The sequence below is a fragment of the Abramis brama genome (genome assembly GCF_963993115.1).
Source record: "Abramis brama genome assembly, chromosome: 1".
In the NCBI taxonomy this organism is placed as follows: Eukaryota; Metazoa; Chordata; class Actinopteri; order Cypriniformes; family Leuciscidae; genus Abramis; species Abramis brama.
In genome coordinates, this window is record NC_139963.1 from 49387921 (window position 1) to 49405296 (window position 17376).

A 17376-nucleotide genomic window follows, 5' to 3' on the forward strand; every position below is an offset into this window, starting at 1 on the left:
AAAAAATCATATGGTAGGCTAAAGTGTTACTATTAACTCTTGAGTAACGTGTTTTTTAACAATCACTTAAACAATTCAAGTAGATTAGATGCATTCATATCTTTCCACACTGATAACAATTATTCTGTGCTACGGAAAAAAACAAATGTAATTTCTACATGAAAAAGTTAAGATTTTAGAATTTTAAGAATATAGAAGTCAATTCTATATTAGTGCTCAACTCAAGCTTGTAGACATTAAAGCGTAAATATCAACGATATAAAGTCAAGTAAAACCTCAACTTTTCTGATACTGGTGTTCCCATCATGCACTATAGGGCATGAATAATTGAGTAATTAATTATGAATAATATTTTTATTTTATTTTCACTGTTTTCCAGCTGTTTTTACACTGTTGTATCATTGCTTTTGATGATAGGTTTTGTAACTTGCTGTTTTATGACATCTGGAGTTCATTTTCTACTCAAAAACGATCTATCGAATGTTACCATCATTGTGTATTGTGTTCGTGTTAGTGCTGCATTACTTCTATTATACAGATATGGAATCTACACGATATCTGTTGTATTATTGAAAACGATCACTTTAAAAGCATGGTTTAATTCAATGTTGTATTAGAGTAAAAAGTTAATTTTGTTACATTTAATTAACTTAGTTAATGTAGAACTTAGTAGATTAGTAACTTAGTAGATTTTACTTAATTATATTGAATCTTTTTAATTTCACATATAGAATTAAGTATTATTTACTTAATTGCTTCATGAATGTTAAGTTCAATAGTAAGTAGATTTTACTTGATAATAGCAGGTAAGTTGTACAGAGCAGTAGCAGTAACGTTTACTTAAAATGTGCAAATTATGAGAACTGTATCAAGTAAATAAGTTTTTTTTTTTTTTTTTTTTTTAGCACATATAGTGTGTAACTGGAATATTTGGACTAATAACAGATTAATCTCTCAGCTCAGCTTTTAACATGTCTGTATGGGTTTCATTCAGTCGTGTTTCATTGTTTAAAAAGCAACGTTACAAAAATTCATGATGTTAATATTTATAGTATTTAAATGTCTTAATAGCCACATTGAAGCAGTTTAGAGCCGAAGTGATAGTTTGCATTTGTAAAATTAACCATGGTTTAACTCCAAATAAAGCCAAAAAACATGGTTATTGTATTTAAACCATGGTAACCACAAATTAACCATGGTTTTGCTGCACTAACCATAGTTTAACCATGGTATTTTTAGTAAAACTGGTTATTCAATCCACCCACCCCCCAAAAAAATAATAATAATAATTGTCGTAATTAAGGGCGGAGACTAAACTACCAACCAAATTAGATGTGCTATAAAAAGCTTTTATAAATAATACAAAAGTTCCGTTTTAGTGTACAATTTGACAATTTATTTTGTCTACTAACGTGATTGTATATAAACTGATAGGCTACTGTGCATTCATGTCTGCAGGAGCTGATTATCTGTTCCGCAATATGTAATGCGTGTAAATGACTTATTAATGAATGTCATTATGATGCGTCGCCTGGCGGGCGCGCGAGCGTCGCTGCGGTCCTGATGACGTCACGGGGAGCGAGCGAGCGTCAGTGGACGGACGGAGCGCATCGCGGAGCAACATCATGCGGGGTTTCGCGACCTGAGAGCTGCAAATGAGCGGAATACACTGAATAACGTGAGTGTTTTTGTGTTTTACTCCAGGAGATCTGGATGAAATCAGAGTCAGCTGTAGAAAAACATCAGCGCATCCGCACGCGACGCGACACACCGCAGCGCTCGCGCATCATCCTCATCCATCAAACGGATCATCAGAAGCGCTCGATCTCGTTTACATCAGTATCAATAAAGAGGCAGAAGTGTTTTAACTGTAAAGTCGCTGATCTCTGATGTACGCGTATCAGTGAGATCAGATCTCCTGGAAACACTCATCAGTGAGATGAAGTAGCCTAATGTAAGTGCTGTTTAACGCTTAGCTGGTGAATAGAAACAGGTTTATCGGTCAAACTGAAGAAGGCCTGGTCGCTCTATCTTTATGTTGATCTCATTCTGATATTTAAAAATACGAAGAGCCTTTTTATATGCGTAAAGATTGATATTACAAAAATATTCTTTGATATCACCACGTTTTTGGGCGTAGAAGTAGCCTATATTGTGTAGCCTGTATATATCAGGGTATATGAAGAAGATCATTCAGTAGCCTATAGGATATAGCACTACTATTGAAATGTCTTGCCTTTTAGATTGTGTGGATGTTTTGATTTTTATGTGATGTCGGATGCTATTTAATTTATTTCCAGTAGCTTAACTCTTATAAATAAAGTAACTTTCAAATAAATTATATCATTAACAATCACTTAATCCAACAATAATTAGATGGTAGGCTACTTAATGTACACTGAAGGAGGTATTTAAATGTCAAGTTTGATTCATATCTTTTCATATAGTTTGAGTTTATTTTTGGATTGTTAGTTTTGGGCTATCAATAGATTAATCTCTCAGCTCATCTGTTCACCAGTCAGGTTGTTGTATTCAGAGGAACTCGTGACAGTAACAGCAGAAACATGAGCTCAGATACGATCAGTGTTTCGGTCAGTGGTGTTGTGATGCTGCTGTCTCCAGACCCGGTTGACATGGCAACAATGAGACTTATCTACTTCCTGGAACACACACACACACACACACACACACAGGGTTCAGATGAAGTCATTGATGCTTTATCATCACTGCAGGAGGATCATCTCAAGCTTATTATTAAATCAAAGAATATCATGGTATTATTCAAGTGCAAAATCCATATTGCTTTAGGAATGTTTTTGTGTAGTAATTCCCCCACTGTATGCTGCCGTTTGACGCAGTGGACCTCTTTACTGTAGATGATTGAGTTGCTTTGGTGGTTGTTTGTTGTTATTAGCACTGACTCCGCCCCCCTGGTGTTTGCTGTGTTCTGATTGGCTCTCGTCTGCAGATGGCTCTGCTGTGGCGGAGAGACGTGTCTCTATCAAACGGCTCTCTTGTTGTCATGGCGCCGGGGCCCGGGGTGGTTACGGTGGCCCCTGAGGGTCACAACCAGACGTGGGAAACCCCAGTGGTCGCCGTGGAGACGCCCATCTTCCTCATGACCGCCGCCGCTCAGACAATCTCTGGGATCTTCACCTGGACGGCGCTGATGCTCACCTGCCAACAGGTCAAACACACACACACACACACACACACACACTTATATTACTGCATACACTCAACCATTAGACTCTCTGACTCCTCCTTTAAACAGACGTTACCTACGGGATTTATTACGTTTTGATTTACTATATATTTATGTGTTAAGTATATTAATTATTACAATTAATTTATTTTATTTCAATTTCATTTATTTTATCTATGTAATATATTTGTTATAATATAAATGTAATAATAATATATTATTAGATAGAAAAAATATAGTGAATGTTTACACATATATTATATTTATTGTGTATTGAATAATATTAATATGAATTTTAAAGCATATATATATATATATATATATATATATATATATATATATATATATATATATATATATATATATATATACAGTGCTATGCTATTGGCATGGTTTTATTTCAGTTAGCCTAATAGCTGGTTTGATTTGCATTGAGAGATGATCTTATGGAAAGTACTCCATGCCAATCTCTAGGTATGGTGAAGGCTATGTGATGATGTGGGGCTATTTTAATTCCAAAGGCCAAGGGAACTTTATCAGGATGCATAGTTTCCTGGATCCATGAAGTAACTGGCCTTTAAAAATAAAAATCTGCCTGCCACTATGGGAATTTAACATAGGGGTGTCCAGATTTATGCACCCTGTATTTTAAGGAAGAACATTTATTTATTTACGATACATTATTCATTTCACAAAGAAAATTGGTGTCCTTAAAGGTTGGATTTTTCCTAATTTTTTTAATTAAGGCATTAAGATCAATTTCCAAAAGATGATTTTTTATTCCTCTTTTTAGTCAACTTTAGCATGGGTGTCTAAACTTATGCATAGCACTGTATATATATATATATATATATATATGTATATATATATATGTGTGTGTGTATATTTATGTACTATAATACTAATATATTACAAATATTGTATATATACTGTATATATACACTACCGGTCAAAAGTTTTAGATCAGTGAGATTTTTTATGTTTTTAAAAGAAGTCTCTTCTGCTCACCAAAGCTGCATTTATTTGATTAAAAATACAAACAAAAACAGTAATATTGTGAAATATTATTACAATGTAAATCATCTGTTTTCTGTGTGAATATATAGTTAAGTGTAATTTATTCCTGTGATCAAAGCTGAATTTTCAGCATCATTACTCCAGTCTTCAGTGTCACATGATCTTTCAGAAATCATTCTAATATGATGATTTGATGCTCAAGAAACATTTATGATTATTATCAATGTTGAAAACAGTTTTTTACATTTTTATTTCATGATGCTATGATGAATAGAAAGTTCAAAAGAACAGCATTTATCTGGAAAGCTTTTGTAACATTAAACACTACCCTTCAAAAGTTTGGGGTCAGTAAGAATTTTAATTTTATTTTTGGGGGAAATAAATAAAATAAATCAATACTTTTATTCATCAAGGATGAGTTAAACTGATCAAACGTTACAGTAAAGACATTTATAATGTTAGCAAATATTCTATTTTAAATAAATGCTGTTCTTTTGAACTTTTTATTCATCAAAGAATTTTGAAAAAAAATTTGTACACAACTGTTTTCAACATTGAAAATAATAAATAATGTTTCTTGATCATCATATCATTATATTAGAGTGATTTCTGAAGGATCATGTGACACTGAAGACTGGAGTAATAATGCTGAAAATTCAGCTTTGATCTGAGGAATAAATTACATTTTAAAATATATTAAAATAGAAAATGTCATTTTAAATGTTCATAATATTTCACAATAATACTTTTTTTTTTTTTTTTTTTTTTTTTTTTTTTTAATCAAATAAATGTAGCTTTGGTGAGCAGAAGAGACTTATTTTAAAAACATACAAAATCTTACTGATCTAAAACTTTTGACCAGTAGGCTAGTGTATATTCAATATAGAATAGAAAAACACGTTATATATTGCATATATTTTTATATTTATTGTATATTGAGTAATATTAATATGAAGTAAATATACAATAATTAGTTTTCTTAATATCATATATACTATACTATAAATACATTCTTACAATATATGTTGATACAGTACATTGTGATATCTGTATATCTATAATGTGTATATATAATTACATATATTTTTACATAGGCAATTATATATTGAATAATACCAATATAAAATAAAAGCAAAAAATGTTATATGTGTATTGCATAATTTTTCTCTTTGAATTAATATGCAACACTTATGTTATAATACAGGATAGATGGTTTGGATGACTTGCAGTAACAACATGATGTGTAACTCATGATCTATTTATCGTAACGTTCACATTGCAAGAAATATCAGGTGTATTTGAGGTTGTGGAGGTTCAGATGACATAATGTTGGGAACTCCTGACATAAACGAGGATGAGGATGAGGATGAGGATGAGGATGAGGATGAGGATGAGGATGAGGATGATGATGATGAGGAGGAGGAGGAGGAGGAGGAGCAGTTGCTCTGGCAACAGGTGGCATGACATCAGAGAGTAGAGGTGGTTGCATAGCAACTGCATTCAGATCTCTGTGTGTGTGTGTGTGTGTGTGTGTGTGTGTGTGTGTGTGTGTTTTGGTGATAAAAGCGTAACCTGCTCCACTGACACACAAACACACACAGGCATTTATAATTAATTCACACGTGTTTGACTTGCATATCAAACTCTTCTATCTCAAACATGAAGCTGTGTTTCTGCTCAGTTTAAATGTGTCATTTATTGCCACGATTGTTGTGTATATATAATAACGCATCAATATGTGATGCATGCACTTAAAGGAGAAGTTCACTTTTAAAATGAAAATTCTGTCATCATATACTCACCCTCATGTTGTTTCAAAGCTGTATGAATTTCTTTCTTCTGCTGAACACAAAGGAAGATATTTAGAAGAATGTCAGTAACCAGACAGTTTTTGGGTCCCATTGACTTCCATAGTATATTTTTTTCCTAGTCTGGAAGTCAATGGGACCCAGAAACTGTCTGGTTACTGACATTCTTCTAAATATCTTCCTTTCTGTTCAGCAGAAGAAAGAAATTCATACAGCTTTGAAACAACATGAGGGTGAGTATATGATGACAGAATTTTCATTTTAAAAGTGAACTACCGGTACTCCTTTAATGAAGAATATGATAATAAATGTAAAGTAATTGTCATAATGTGTGTGTGTCTCAGATCTACATGCACCTGCGTTATTATAACACTCCTAATGAGCAGCGGCACATCGTGCGCATCCTCTTCATCGTGCCGATCTACGCCTTCGACTCGTGGCTCAGTCTGCTGTTCTTCACCAACGAGGAGTATTACGTGTACTTCGACACCGTCCGAGACTGCTATGAAGGTCAGAGCACAAGTGTGTGTGTGTGTGTGAGGCCTTTTAAATGTCTACTCTAACTAATAAATGGATTTGACTACACTTACACTGTCAGAAGAGAACAAGACTCGAGCTGAATATGAAGCTATTATCTTCTGTACAGCTGCTTTACAGATGAAATGCAATATGTTGCATAATTGATGAGTTTTGCAACATTAACACTGATATTATTACCATCCTGTTCACTTCTGCCAAGCTGCTGTATTGAATAAAGCGCTGTACACTCAACAAATTAAGCATTTTTTCAAGATTTATTTCAGTTAATAGTAAAATTCCATCAAATTGAATTTGATAATAATTACATATTTTAATTGAATAATTGATTAATCTTTACATATTTTAATTTAATAATCCTTACATATTTTAATTGAATAGTCCTTACATAATTAAATGATTGAATAATCCTTACATAGTTAAATGATTGAATAATCCTTATATATTTTAATTGAATAATTGAATAATCCTTACATATTTTAATTGAATAATTGAATAATCCTTATATATTTTAATTGAATAATTGAATAATCCTTACATATTTTAATTGAATAATTGAATAATCCTTATATATTTTTATTGAATAATTAAGCAATCCTTATAGATTTTAATTGAATAATCCTTACGTTTTAATTGAATAATCCTTACATATTTTTATTGAATAATTAAGCACTCCTTATATATTTTAATTGAATAATCCTTACGTTTTAATTGAATAATTGAATAATTCTTACATATTTTAATTGAATAATCCTTACATAATTAAATGATTGAAATGAGCAAAAAGCTAATGTTTTTGTTTCATCTGACCATAGAACATTTGAAAAGTAACTGACACTACTGGAACTTCAAACGGGACGGGTTCTATGGTCAGATGACACAAAAACATTAGCTTTTTTGGCAGCAAACACTTAAGATGGGTTTGGTGCACACAGAGATAAAAAAAGTACCCCATGTCTAAAATGAAATACTCTGCTGTATCTTTAATGCTGTGGGCCTAATTTTCTGCCAGAGGTCCTGGGCATCTTGTTCAGATACACGGCATCACGGATTTGATCAAATACCAACAGATAAAAAATCTAAACCTGACAACCTCTGCTAGAAATCTTATAATGGAGAACAGGATGGAGAGATTCTGTATGGAGGAATGGTCTCTGATCTCTTGTCAGGTGTTCTCCAAACTCATCAGGCATTATAGGAGAAAACTCAGAGCTGTTATCTTGGAAAAAAGAGGTTGCAAAAAGTATTTAATAAAAGGGGGCAAACAATTGTTCCCAACGTGTTTTGGAGAAAAACATTTATTTAATAATGTGATTTTCCCCCCACTTTCAATTATTTTACTTCAATGAAAGGTTAGATTTTTGCACATTTTTTAAATAAAATATCAAAAGGATTAAAAATGCAGATTTATTTTTTACAGCCATATTTGATCATATTTACCAAGGGGGCAAACACTTTTTCACACCACTGTATTTTTATTGAATAATCCTTACATATTTTTACATAAGGATTATTCAATTCAATTTGATGGATTTTTACTATTAATTGAAATGCTTATATCTTAAAAAAGGCTTAATTTATTTTTTTAAGCGTAAAATAATTTTCAACTTTTTTTTGTTCTTTCATCATTCAAAGTATTTTTTGGCAACACTTTACAAAAAGGTTTTGTTTGTTAACATTAGTTAACAATTAACATGAACTATTAATAAACAATACAGCTATTATTAATCTTAGTAAATGTTAATCTCAACATTTACTAATACATTATTCAAATCCAAAGTTGTATCAGTTAACATTAGTCAATGCACTGTAAACTATATATTATCTAACATATTAACAAATAATAATAAATGCTGCAAATATATATTGCTCATTGTTAATGCTAGTTAACGTGTGAACTACTGTTAACAAATGAGAGTTTATTGTAAAGTGTTTTTGGAATCTTTCAGAATTCCATTTCCTTAAATTCACATTCAAACTGCAGTTCTGCGTTCTTATTGGCTACTTCAGTGTTTCACACAATCCTATATAAATCAGCCGATCTCATGCTTTGTTTGAAATATAATGATGCTTTCACAGTCCTTCCTTCTTTGAGTTTTGTTTTTCTGTAGTGTCTGTGTCGACTAACACACTGATCTCTATATTAAATCAGCGAGCTAAAACAAAGTTAACACAGTTTTATTGTACAAACAGTGGCAAGTAAGGATATATCATGATTACTGTAGGTATATTTCCATGAACAGCTTCAGTTTGATTTGATCTGCAGGTTGAGCTCAGTGTAACTGATCTGTAGAAGCATCATCAGGAGGTTGTGTGTGATATTGAGCTGATAAATGTTGAGATGACAGTCACGTCTAGACCTGATCGATATAAACACTTACAGCACAAATACTGAGGACACTTTCTCCTAACACTCTCTAGATGTCATATACAGTAAGAGTGTAGAGCTGTAAGATTAATGCGGAGCTGTTTGATGAGAAATATGAGTTTATTGACTCTCTGAGTTTTGTGACCGAGACTTTAGGGATCTTTGGCCAATGTGAGCCCAATCTCTGACGGCTCTCGGTTTAATCTCATCGCCGTGGTGGAGAATGAATTGTGATATGATGATTTGTGTTTTCAGTGCTGATTCTGTGTGTGTGTTTTCTGCAGCGTTCGTGATCTATAACTTCTTGAGTTTGTGTTATGAGTATCTGGGCGGCGAGAGCGCCATCATGGCCGAGATCAGAGGAAAACCCATCCAGTGAGTTCAGCAATTCTCTCTGTGTATCTGTCAGATGATGAATCAGCTGTTTCTCAAGTGTGTGTGTGTGTGTGTGTGTGTGTGTGTGTGTGTGTGTGTGTTCAGGTCAAGCTGTGTTTACGGCACCTGTTGTCTGTGGGGCAGGACTTACTCCATCGGCTTCCTGCGCTTCTGCAAACAGGTACCAGACACACACACACACACACACACATTGTTCGTCAATCACAAATAATAGAGCTGCATAATTCTGGAGAAAATGAAAACGGGTTTTTGTTTCAAATATAGAGATGATGAATCTCCCACTATTCTGAATGGACTAAACAATGTAGCATTTAATTAACTAGAGATTCTGACAATATTTAATTAATTTAAATGACAAATTTAAAAAAAATATATATATTTTTTTTAAAAATCTGTTTGAATGAGTATTTCAGTAAATCACTCATAAAGACTTCATTTGTTTCGTTGCTGGATGAATCAGCATTTTTGAATGAATCTCTTGTATGCATTCAATGACAAATACAATATAATTGATACAATCTTTATTTGCATCAAGTTACTTTCAAAATATCTCAAATCTTTTTTAAACGCTTGTGCCGAGTTTAGGTGGCATGTAATATGTTACATTAAAAAAATATGTAATCTTTATATTCAATTTAATGACTTTAAAAATGCATCAATGTACAATTGAAAAAGAATAATTTGGGAATGTAAATGTTATTTTCCAAAAAATAAGAATAAAACGTTTTCAAGCATTTTGCATAATAGCGAGTATTTTTACAGATAGTCAATTTTTCGAAATCATTTTTGATATCATGAGATTACCTGAGGTTTAAACAGAATTTCCTGTTTTATGGTTTTCTTGACAAACCGACCTTGATTTGGCATGAAATTCTTAAAAATAATTTTAAAAAAAAATCATAGAATTTTTTAAAACAACTTTTTTCCCAAACTACTTTATGAAGTGTTTTTATTTATTTATATATGTATAAAAGCCTGTTTTTAATCAGGCCTTTTTCCTTTATGACCTTAAGAAAAGGAATATATTCAAATGACAAGTTGAGAAGATGTTCATGACAGAAGTCAGTGTTTTCTGAACGAGTTCTCGAATAAACGTGTGTGTGTGTCTCAGGCGACGCTGCAGTTCTGTGTGGTGAAGCCGCTGATGGCCGTGTTCACAGTGATCCTGCAGGCCTTCGGGAAATACAGAGATGGAGACTTCAAGTGTGTACACACACACACACACACACACACACATATACATATATACAGGTGTTCACAGGCCTTCGGGAAATACAGAGACGAAGACTTCAAGTGTGTACACACACACACACACACACACACACACACACATGAATGAGTGTTGTATTAAACCCTCTGTGTCTGTGTGCAGCGCGGCCAGCGGTTATTTATACGTGACGATCGTCTATAACGTGTCGGTCAGTCTCTCTCTCTACGCTCTCTTCCTCTTCTACTTCGCCACTCGAGATCTCCTGGAGCCGTACGGTCCCATGCTGAAGTTCCTCATGGTCAAATCCGTCGTCTTCCTCTCCTTCTGGCAAGGTGAGTGAGCCTTCATCTTCATCATCATCATCATCATCATCATCATCATCTGCACTGACCTGTGACCTGACAGATGATTTGGGGTTTTGTCCTAAATAATGTCTCGGGTTTCTTGACTGTGACCCTTTTCCCTTTGAAAAGCTACACTTAATGCTGCACTTTATTTAACGCTTGTGTGTGTGACCAGCTTTGAATATATGTGTGTAACACATCAATGGAATTGACTTTGAGCTTGTATAGCCTCGGACAGTGACGTCATTGGAGTGTGCGCGTCAGAGGCTATAGTTAGATGAGCCACAGGTGCATCGACAGGTATCATTTTGGCTGAAAAGAGATTCGAAGAATAGGGTTTTCCCCATGAACGAGTCAACGTCATGGAATTAAATGTGGCCAAATGTATAAAAATGTATACAAAGAACATAAGAAGATATTAATACAAGCATCTGATTTCTCATATTATCATTTAACTCTAGTCAGCAATAAATACAGCCATATATCAATCAGACAAGCAAACACGGTCTGGATGACAGGCTGTGTTTAAGTCTTTCATAAGATCAGCCTGGGATGCCTGTGACACAGCCAGCCTGTCCCGCTGAAGATGCATGTGATAATGCGATCCCAGAGGAGAGATAGTCTCTCCAATCTGAATCGCGTGCCTTCGCACCCGAGATAGGCGAATGGGTCGACAAAGACACGCGATGTATATTTAATACATTTACAATCTTTATTTATAAACTCCTACCAGAGGAAACAGAGAGTTTTTGAGAGCTTGAGAAGTAATAGTATTTCATAATTGATGATCAAAAACTGTATACTTGTGTGATGCAGGGATGCTGCTGTTGTTGCTATAAGATATTAAACAAAATATTTGTAAATATTATTGAATATAACTCTTAAATATAAATATCTCAAATATCTCAAACAAAATATACATTTAAATGTTGTGTGAAAAACTAGAATTGTTTTGTAACATGCATTATTTTTACAATCAGCTGTTCACACATCAACTCTTTATACATTTTAAAAAGAAAAATTATGTTAAAAACAATAACAAGTGCTGTTATATAAAACTGTATGATGTTGTGTGATGTAGGGATGCTGTTGGCGATTCTGGAGAAGTGCGGCGCGATTCCTCGCATCAACTCTCCTGATGTCACTGTGGGGGAGGGGACTGTTGCCGCCGGTTACCAGAACTTCATCATCTGCATCGAGATGTTTTTCGCCGCTCTGGCGCTCAGACACGCGTTCACGTACAAGGTCTACATGGACAAGAGACTCGATATTCAGGGTAACAAACACAACAGCACTGAGCAGACAATCACTGAATAGCCAATCACTGAGCAGCCAATCACTTAACAGCCAATCACTGAGCAGCCAATCACTTAACAGCCAATCACTGAGCAGCCAATCACTGAATAGCCAATCACTGAGCAGCCAATCACTGAACAGGAAATGCAGATCAGCATCTCTGGAGATACGATCACAGCGTTAAATACAGGAGTGAAGGAACGTTGTGGGATCGGAAAAATCACATTTATATGTTCAGAAACATGCAAGATCACATTTGTAGAGACACATATAATATGGTTTTCATGGTTAGTTTAGAGTAACTCAGAATTTGATTTCGATTCTGATTCAATTTGATTCTTGAGTATTTTTCAGTTTCACAGTTGTGACTTTCGCTCAGATTAAACATGATTTCTTTCGCCGTGGCGTTGAAGATTTCGCACATTTATAAAGCTGGAATACCTTTATGTCTCAGACTCTTTTTCTTCCTCTCTCTCATCACTGTCTGTCTCTCTCAGGTTGTGTTCCTGTCTATGGCCAGTACGGTAGGTTTACTGTGTACTTTATCTTCGGTGTGTTTTCATATCTTCTGTGTAGTGAATTCTTTTCATACATAATTCACTTTTAATGCATGTGCTGTATGTCTATAGTCTCTATACATATTTTCATTGTATTTTGTTCATTTTATGATATGATATCATGTTGTTCATCTCTACACTGACTATCTAGAATATTAAATACTGATGAACTTATTTTCCATTTACAGATGTGTGTCCAATTAAACGCTCAATAGTGTGACATCTAACCTTAACCCTAAAAATAGCATGTTAAACATGTTCAAATTTACAATAAACTTACTAAATATAGGTAATTAGTTGATTTCGACAGCATTTTTTCTTAGACTCTCACTTTTTTTTTTTTTTTTTACAGTTTGACCAAATAATGAGTGAAATTATTAAATGCATAATTTACTGTTCCTGCATCACACTGGGAATTAAACTCAAGGGTTTTGCATTACAGGATACAGTTTACATTTACATCTATTAATTTAGCAGATGCTTTTATCTAATTTAAGTCACAATTGAGGAATACCAGCGATTTATCATAAAAGAGGCAATAAACACAAGAAGTGCTAATAACACAAGTTTCTGATATTGTTCACAATAGAACAACCATTTCATCATTCTCCAAAGATTATTAGAATATTACCTTTGGATGTTCAATGAACAATTTAAAACACGTTAAACAAACATCAAATTAAAATGTGTGAGGAAAAAAGTTCCATAAATGATGTAAAAATAATGTTTTTGTGCTAACGTTTTGAGAACATTATTAAAGCTACAGTAGGGAACTTTTAGAAAACGTTGACTTAGCCTGAAAATTTGAACAAGCACAGCTACAGGTCACTCCCCCTTGCTCTCTGCTGCGCTACAGCCCTCCCTCCACAGCTCCTCCCCCACAACAACAGAGCCTGCCGTGAACGCGCAGGCTAGTAAACATGCAGGGCCACTGATGACGGCGGATTTAACAGTTATCGCACATTCACTGGTAGGGACGAAACATCAACAATATGCTTTACATTGACTATGGCCTGCCCATACTTTGACTACAAACTTGGTCCTCAAATCATTATGTATTTTGCAATACATGTAATGTAACTTCATAACGTTGCACTCTTTCTATAAGTTATAAATAGCTAGCAAGATAATATAATGGTAATGTTACAGTATGTAAGTAATTATTCTAGCGATGTGTAATGCTAAATAAGGTTTGCTAGTACATTATTTCAGCAACATGACAAGCCAGTGAATTAGCAGGTTTCTATTGTTGCTTTGCACACTGCGTGACATTTTATCTGTATGTTATGCGGCTAGAGTTTTGACAGACTCAATGGGCTCCTACACGCTTGTTTATCGTCATCTGTCTTTTTCCGTTTACCTGTCTTTGTTGTATGAGCAGGTGCCACTCGAGAAATTGGTAGTTTTAGTTGTTTGTCCGCCATTAGCACAGCTGCGGCACACCGGCAGTGTTGATTTTGAACGATGGTACGCGCTGTGTGAGAGAGGGGTGTGATCACAGCTTGATTGACACTGCTAAGACACTCCTCCTGGCTCTGATTGGTTGTTTCTGACCGGGAGCGGTGTATTTCTGCAAATGGCAATAGGACCACTGGGAGGAGCCTGAGGAGCTTGATTTTTTTCACAGATTATCTGTCTCATATTCTACTGTCAGGACATAATGACAGTTTTAACAAATATGTAAAAAATACATTTTTACAGAAGTTACCAACTGCAGCTTTAAGGACCAGATGACTTTGAACAAATATTCTGGAAGAACATGTTCATAACTGTGATACAGTGCAGGAGTTTAGATTTACTGCAGCAGAGTAACATGGTAAACTGTTATAGCCATGCTTTTCTCGAGCTGTTGCTTATCTGATTAGTCCTTCTGCTATATATTTTTACCACACCAGCTTTGTGTTTCAATGGTTAATCTCTCTGTGTGTGTGTGTGTGTGTGTGTGTCAGGTCGCTGTGCTCCCATGAGCATCTCCAGCAGTCTGAAGGAGACCATGAACCCAGGAGACATGCTGCAGGACGCCATCCATAACTTCTCTCCGGCGTACCAGCAGTACACACAGCAGAGCCGAGGAGAACCAGTGAGACGCTCCGACAGCTGCAGCAACGAGAAAACACTGCTGCTCAGCTCAGACGACGAGTTCTGACACACACACACACACACACACACACACACACACACACACACACACACACACACACACACACACTACATGAGGATCAGCTTCAGTAACGAGAAAACACTGCTGCTCAGCTGAGATGATGAGTTCTGACACACACACACACACACACACACACACACTACATGAGGAGCAGCAGTGTTACACAGACGATGAGTTCTGACACACACACACACACACTACATGAGGAGCAGCAGTGTTACACAGACGATGAGTTCTGACACACACACACACACACACACACACACACACACACACACACACACACAACATGAGGATCAGCAGTGTTACACATACAACGAGTTCTGATACACACACACGCACACACACACACACACACACAGCTTTAAACAGACTATCACTTAAACAGATGCACGAGCGCACAACATGGACTGTTCAGATTCCATGCATATTGTAAACGCAAGACTTACACAAATATATACAGATGTATTCCAAATCTAATCAAATTTTCAATTTCAATTTTTAAATGAAATGAAAGTGTAAGAATAAGAATCATGTTGCATACCACAGTTTGAGAATCAGTGGTTTGATCTACACTCAAGCTGAATCTGCTGTTCATGTAGAGCTTCTCACACACACTCACTACTGAGGGTTTCTCAGCCGCCAGACTGACTGACGATCATCAGTCTCAGTTTGCTCCGGACAAAGATTTAAAAATGGACAAACAAATAAACTCGGTCGTCAGATCTAGTTTCTTTTACCTTCGTCTCTTAGCCAAAACTAAACCTTTTTTATCGACTGTTGACTTTGAGATGGCAATCTCTGCGGTTGTCTTCTCATGAATGGACTGTGCTGCAGTTATCTTTACTTTGGAATTGACAACAAAGCATTGGCGTCTCTTCAGAAAATACAGAATGCTGCTGCAAGAATAAGTCTGTAAAAAAATTTGAGTCAATTACTCCAATTTTAAAATCGTAGAAATGGTTGCCGGTTCAAGATAGAATTAGGGGAGATCGGGGCACAACGTAACGCGGGGCTAGTTGTAACACACTTGTTTTAAATTCTTCCACACATGCTAGCATGACGAAACTTAGTGTATTTACTAGTCGCCATATCAACACTATATAGAGAAAAAATTTGATGCGCCAAATTTCGAAGGAAGGTATCCATAGACATTTATTAATCCACAGCAAAAGTTAATTTCTTAAGTTAATTTTTCATATCTATTTATTGTGTTTATTAGACAAATCTGATATTATTTTAATCTCCAATATGTTATTTAACAGTTGAGATAGTTCTGTAATGCTTCGCTAACTAGCAGAAGACACTCGCAGGGTTTAAATCCCAGTTGGGGATTGTTGTCACACTGCATTACAATGAGCCCCTATTAGAAATATGCTATTATATTCTATACTTTTATTAATTCTATTGAGAAAATATGAGAAAAAGGTGAATAAAGACTGAGGGTCAATGTTCAGAAATTACTAATTATTAATATATTTTGAACTATGTTGTATAGCTGTGTTTTCCTGTGTTCGTAGTCAAAACTAAAAAAAAATAGTTTATATTTAATTATTAAAAAATGCCATTATTTTATATGAAAAAGTTAATAATTGTATTTTATTGAGAAAATATTTTAGTTTGTCTTATGTTTGTTTGATTAGATCAGATATAGTCATGTTACAATGTACCCCACCTATGGATGTACCCCAACATTTCACTTTCATTCTTTCAGGGTATATACTGTATTAATAAAACAAAACCACATAATTGTACTAGACATGTGTGAAATTAGTAGTAGATTTACACAAACTGAGAAAGTCAAAAAGCGTTACTTTGTGCCCCGCTCTCCCCTACATATAAGATCCTGTCACTTGTTTTTAAGGCGTTATACAATTTTGCCCCTTCTTGTCTTTCAAGTATGCTGGCATTTTATAATCCATCTAGATCTTTGAGATCTGAAAATCAAAATATTCTTTGTGTTGTCAGAACAAAATTCAAACATAAGGGTGACGGACCCAAACGTTGGAATGATCTCCCTCTTTCTATGAGGTCAGTAAAATCTCTACCGAAATTTAAAGCCATGTTAAAAGCACATCTGCTAAAAACTTCCCGGGCATCTTCATGATGGGTGTTTTGATCATTGTTTTTTTAATTTTTTTTTTTTTTTTTCTGTAATCCTCTTATTTTTGTCTTTTTTTTAGAGATCGTGGAGCACTTTGGGCAACAGCTGTTGCATTAAATGTGCTATATAAATAAACAAATGAAATGAAATTATCAATCATAATGACGTGCCATTCATACACACAAACACTCCTCTCGGCACTTTCTACATGTGTATTTCAGGGTATCGTGAAGATTTATTGACATCATGAAGTATCTAGATTATAAACTGCTGCGTAATAAACCACAGGAGCAACTAGTTCATGACTGAAATGCCTTAAACATGTTACATGTGTTCACTGGACTGAAAACTTTACCATAGTAAATACCTGCAG

General features: G+C 34.8%; 1 protein-coding gene across 2 annotated transcripts; it reads left to right on the forward strand.

The window, feature by feature from the left end:
* The first annotated feature begins 1574 nt into the window (after positions 1-1574).
* Positions 1575-17031, forward strand: tmem184bb.1 (transmembrane protein 184Bb, duplicate 1). Of its 2 annotated transcripts, none has more exons than XM_084110232.1 (10): positions 1575-1678; positions 2969-3187; positions 6375-6540; positions 9220-9310; positions 9416-9491; positions 10443-10534; positions 10704-10873; positions 11967-12161; positions 12679-12705; positions 14688-17031. In XM_084110232.1, exons 2-10 carry the CDS (start codon positions 2969-2971, stop codon positions 14882-14884), a joined length of 1233 nt encoding a protein of 410 aa, XP_083966358.1. In that variant the 5' UTR covers positions 1575-1678; the 3' UTR covers positions 14885-17031. The 2 variants fall into 2 exon arrangements, with proteins under 2 accessions (XP_083966358.1, XP_083966359.1); XM_084110233.1 differs by lacking the exon at positions 1575-1678 and adding an exon at positions 1862-1954.
* Positions 17032-17376: the final 345 nt, after the last annotated feature.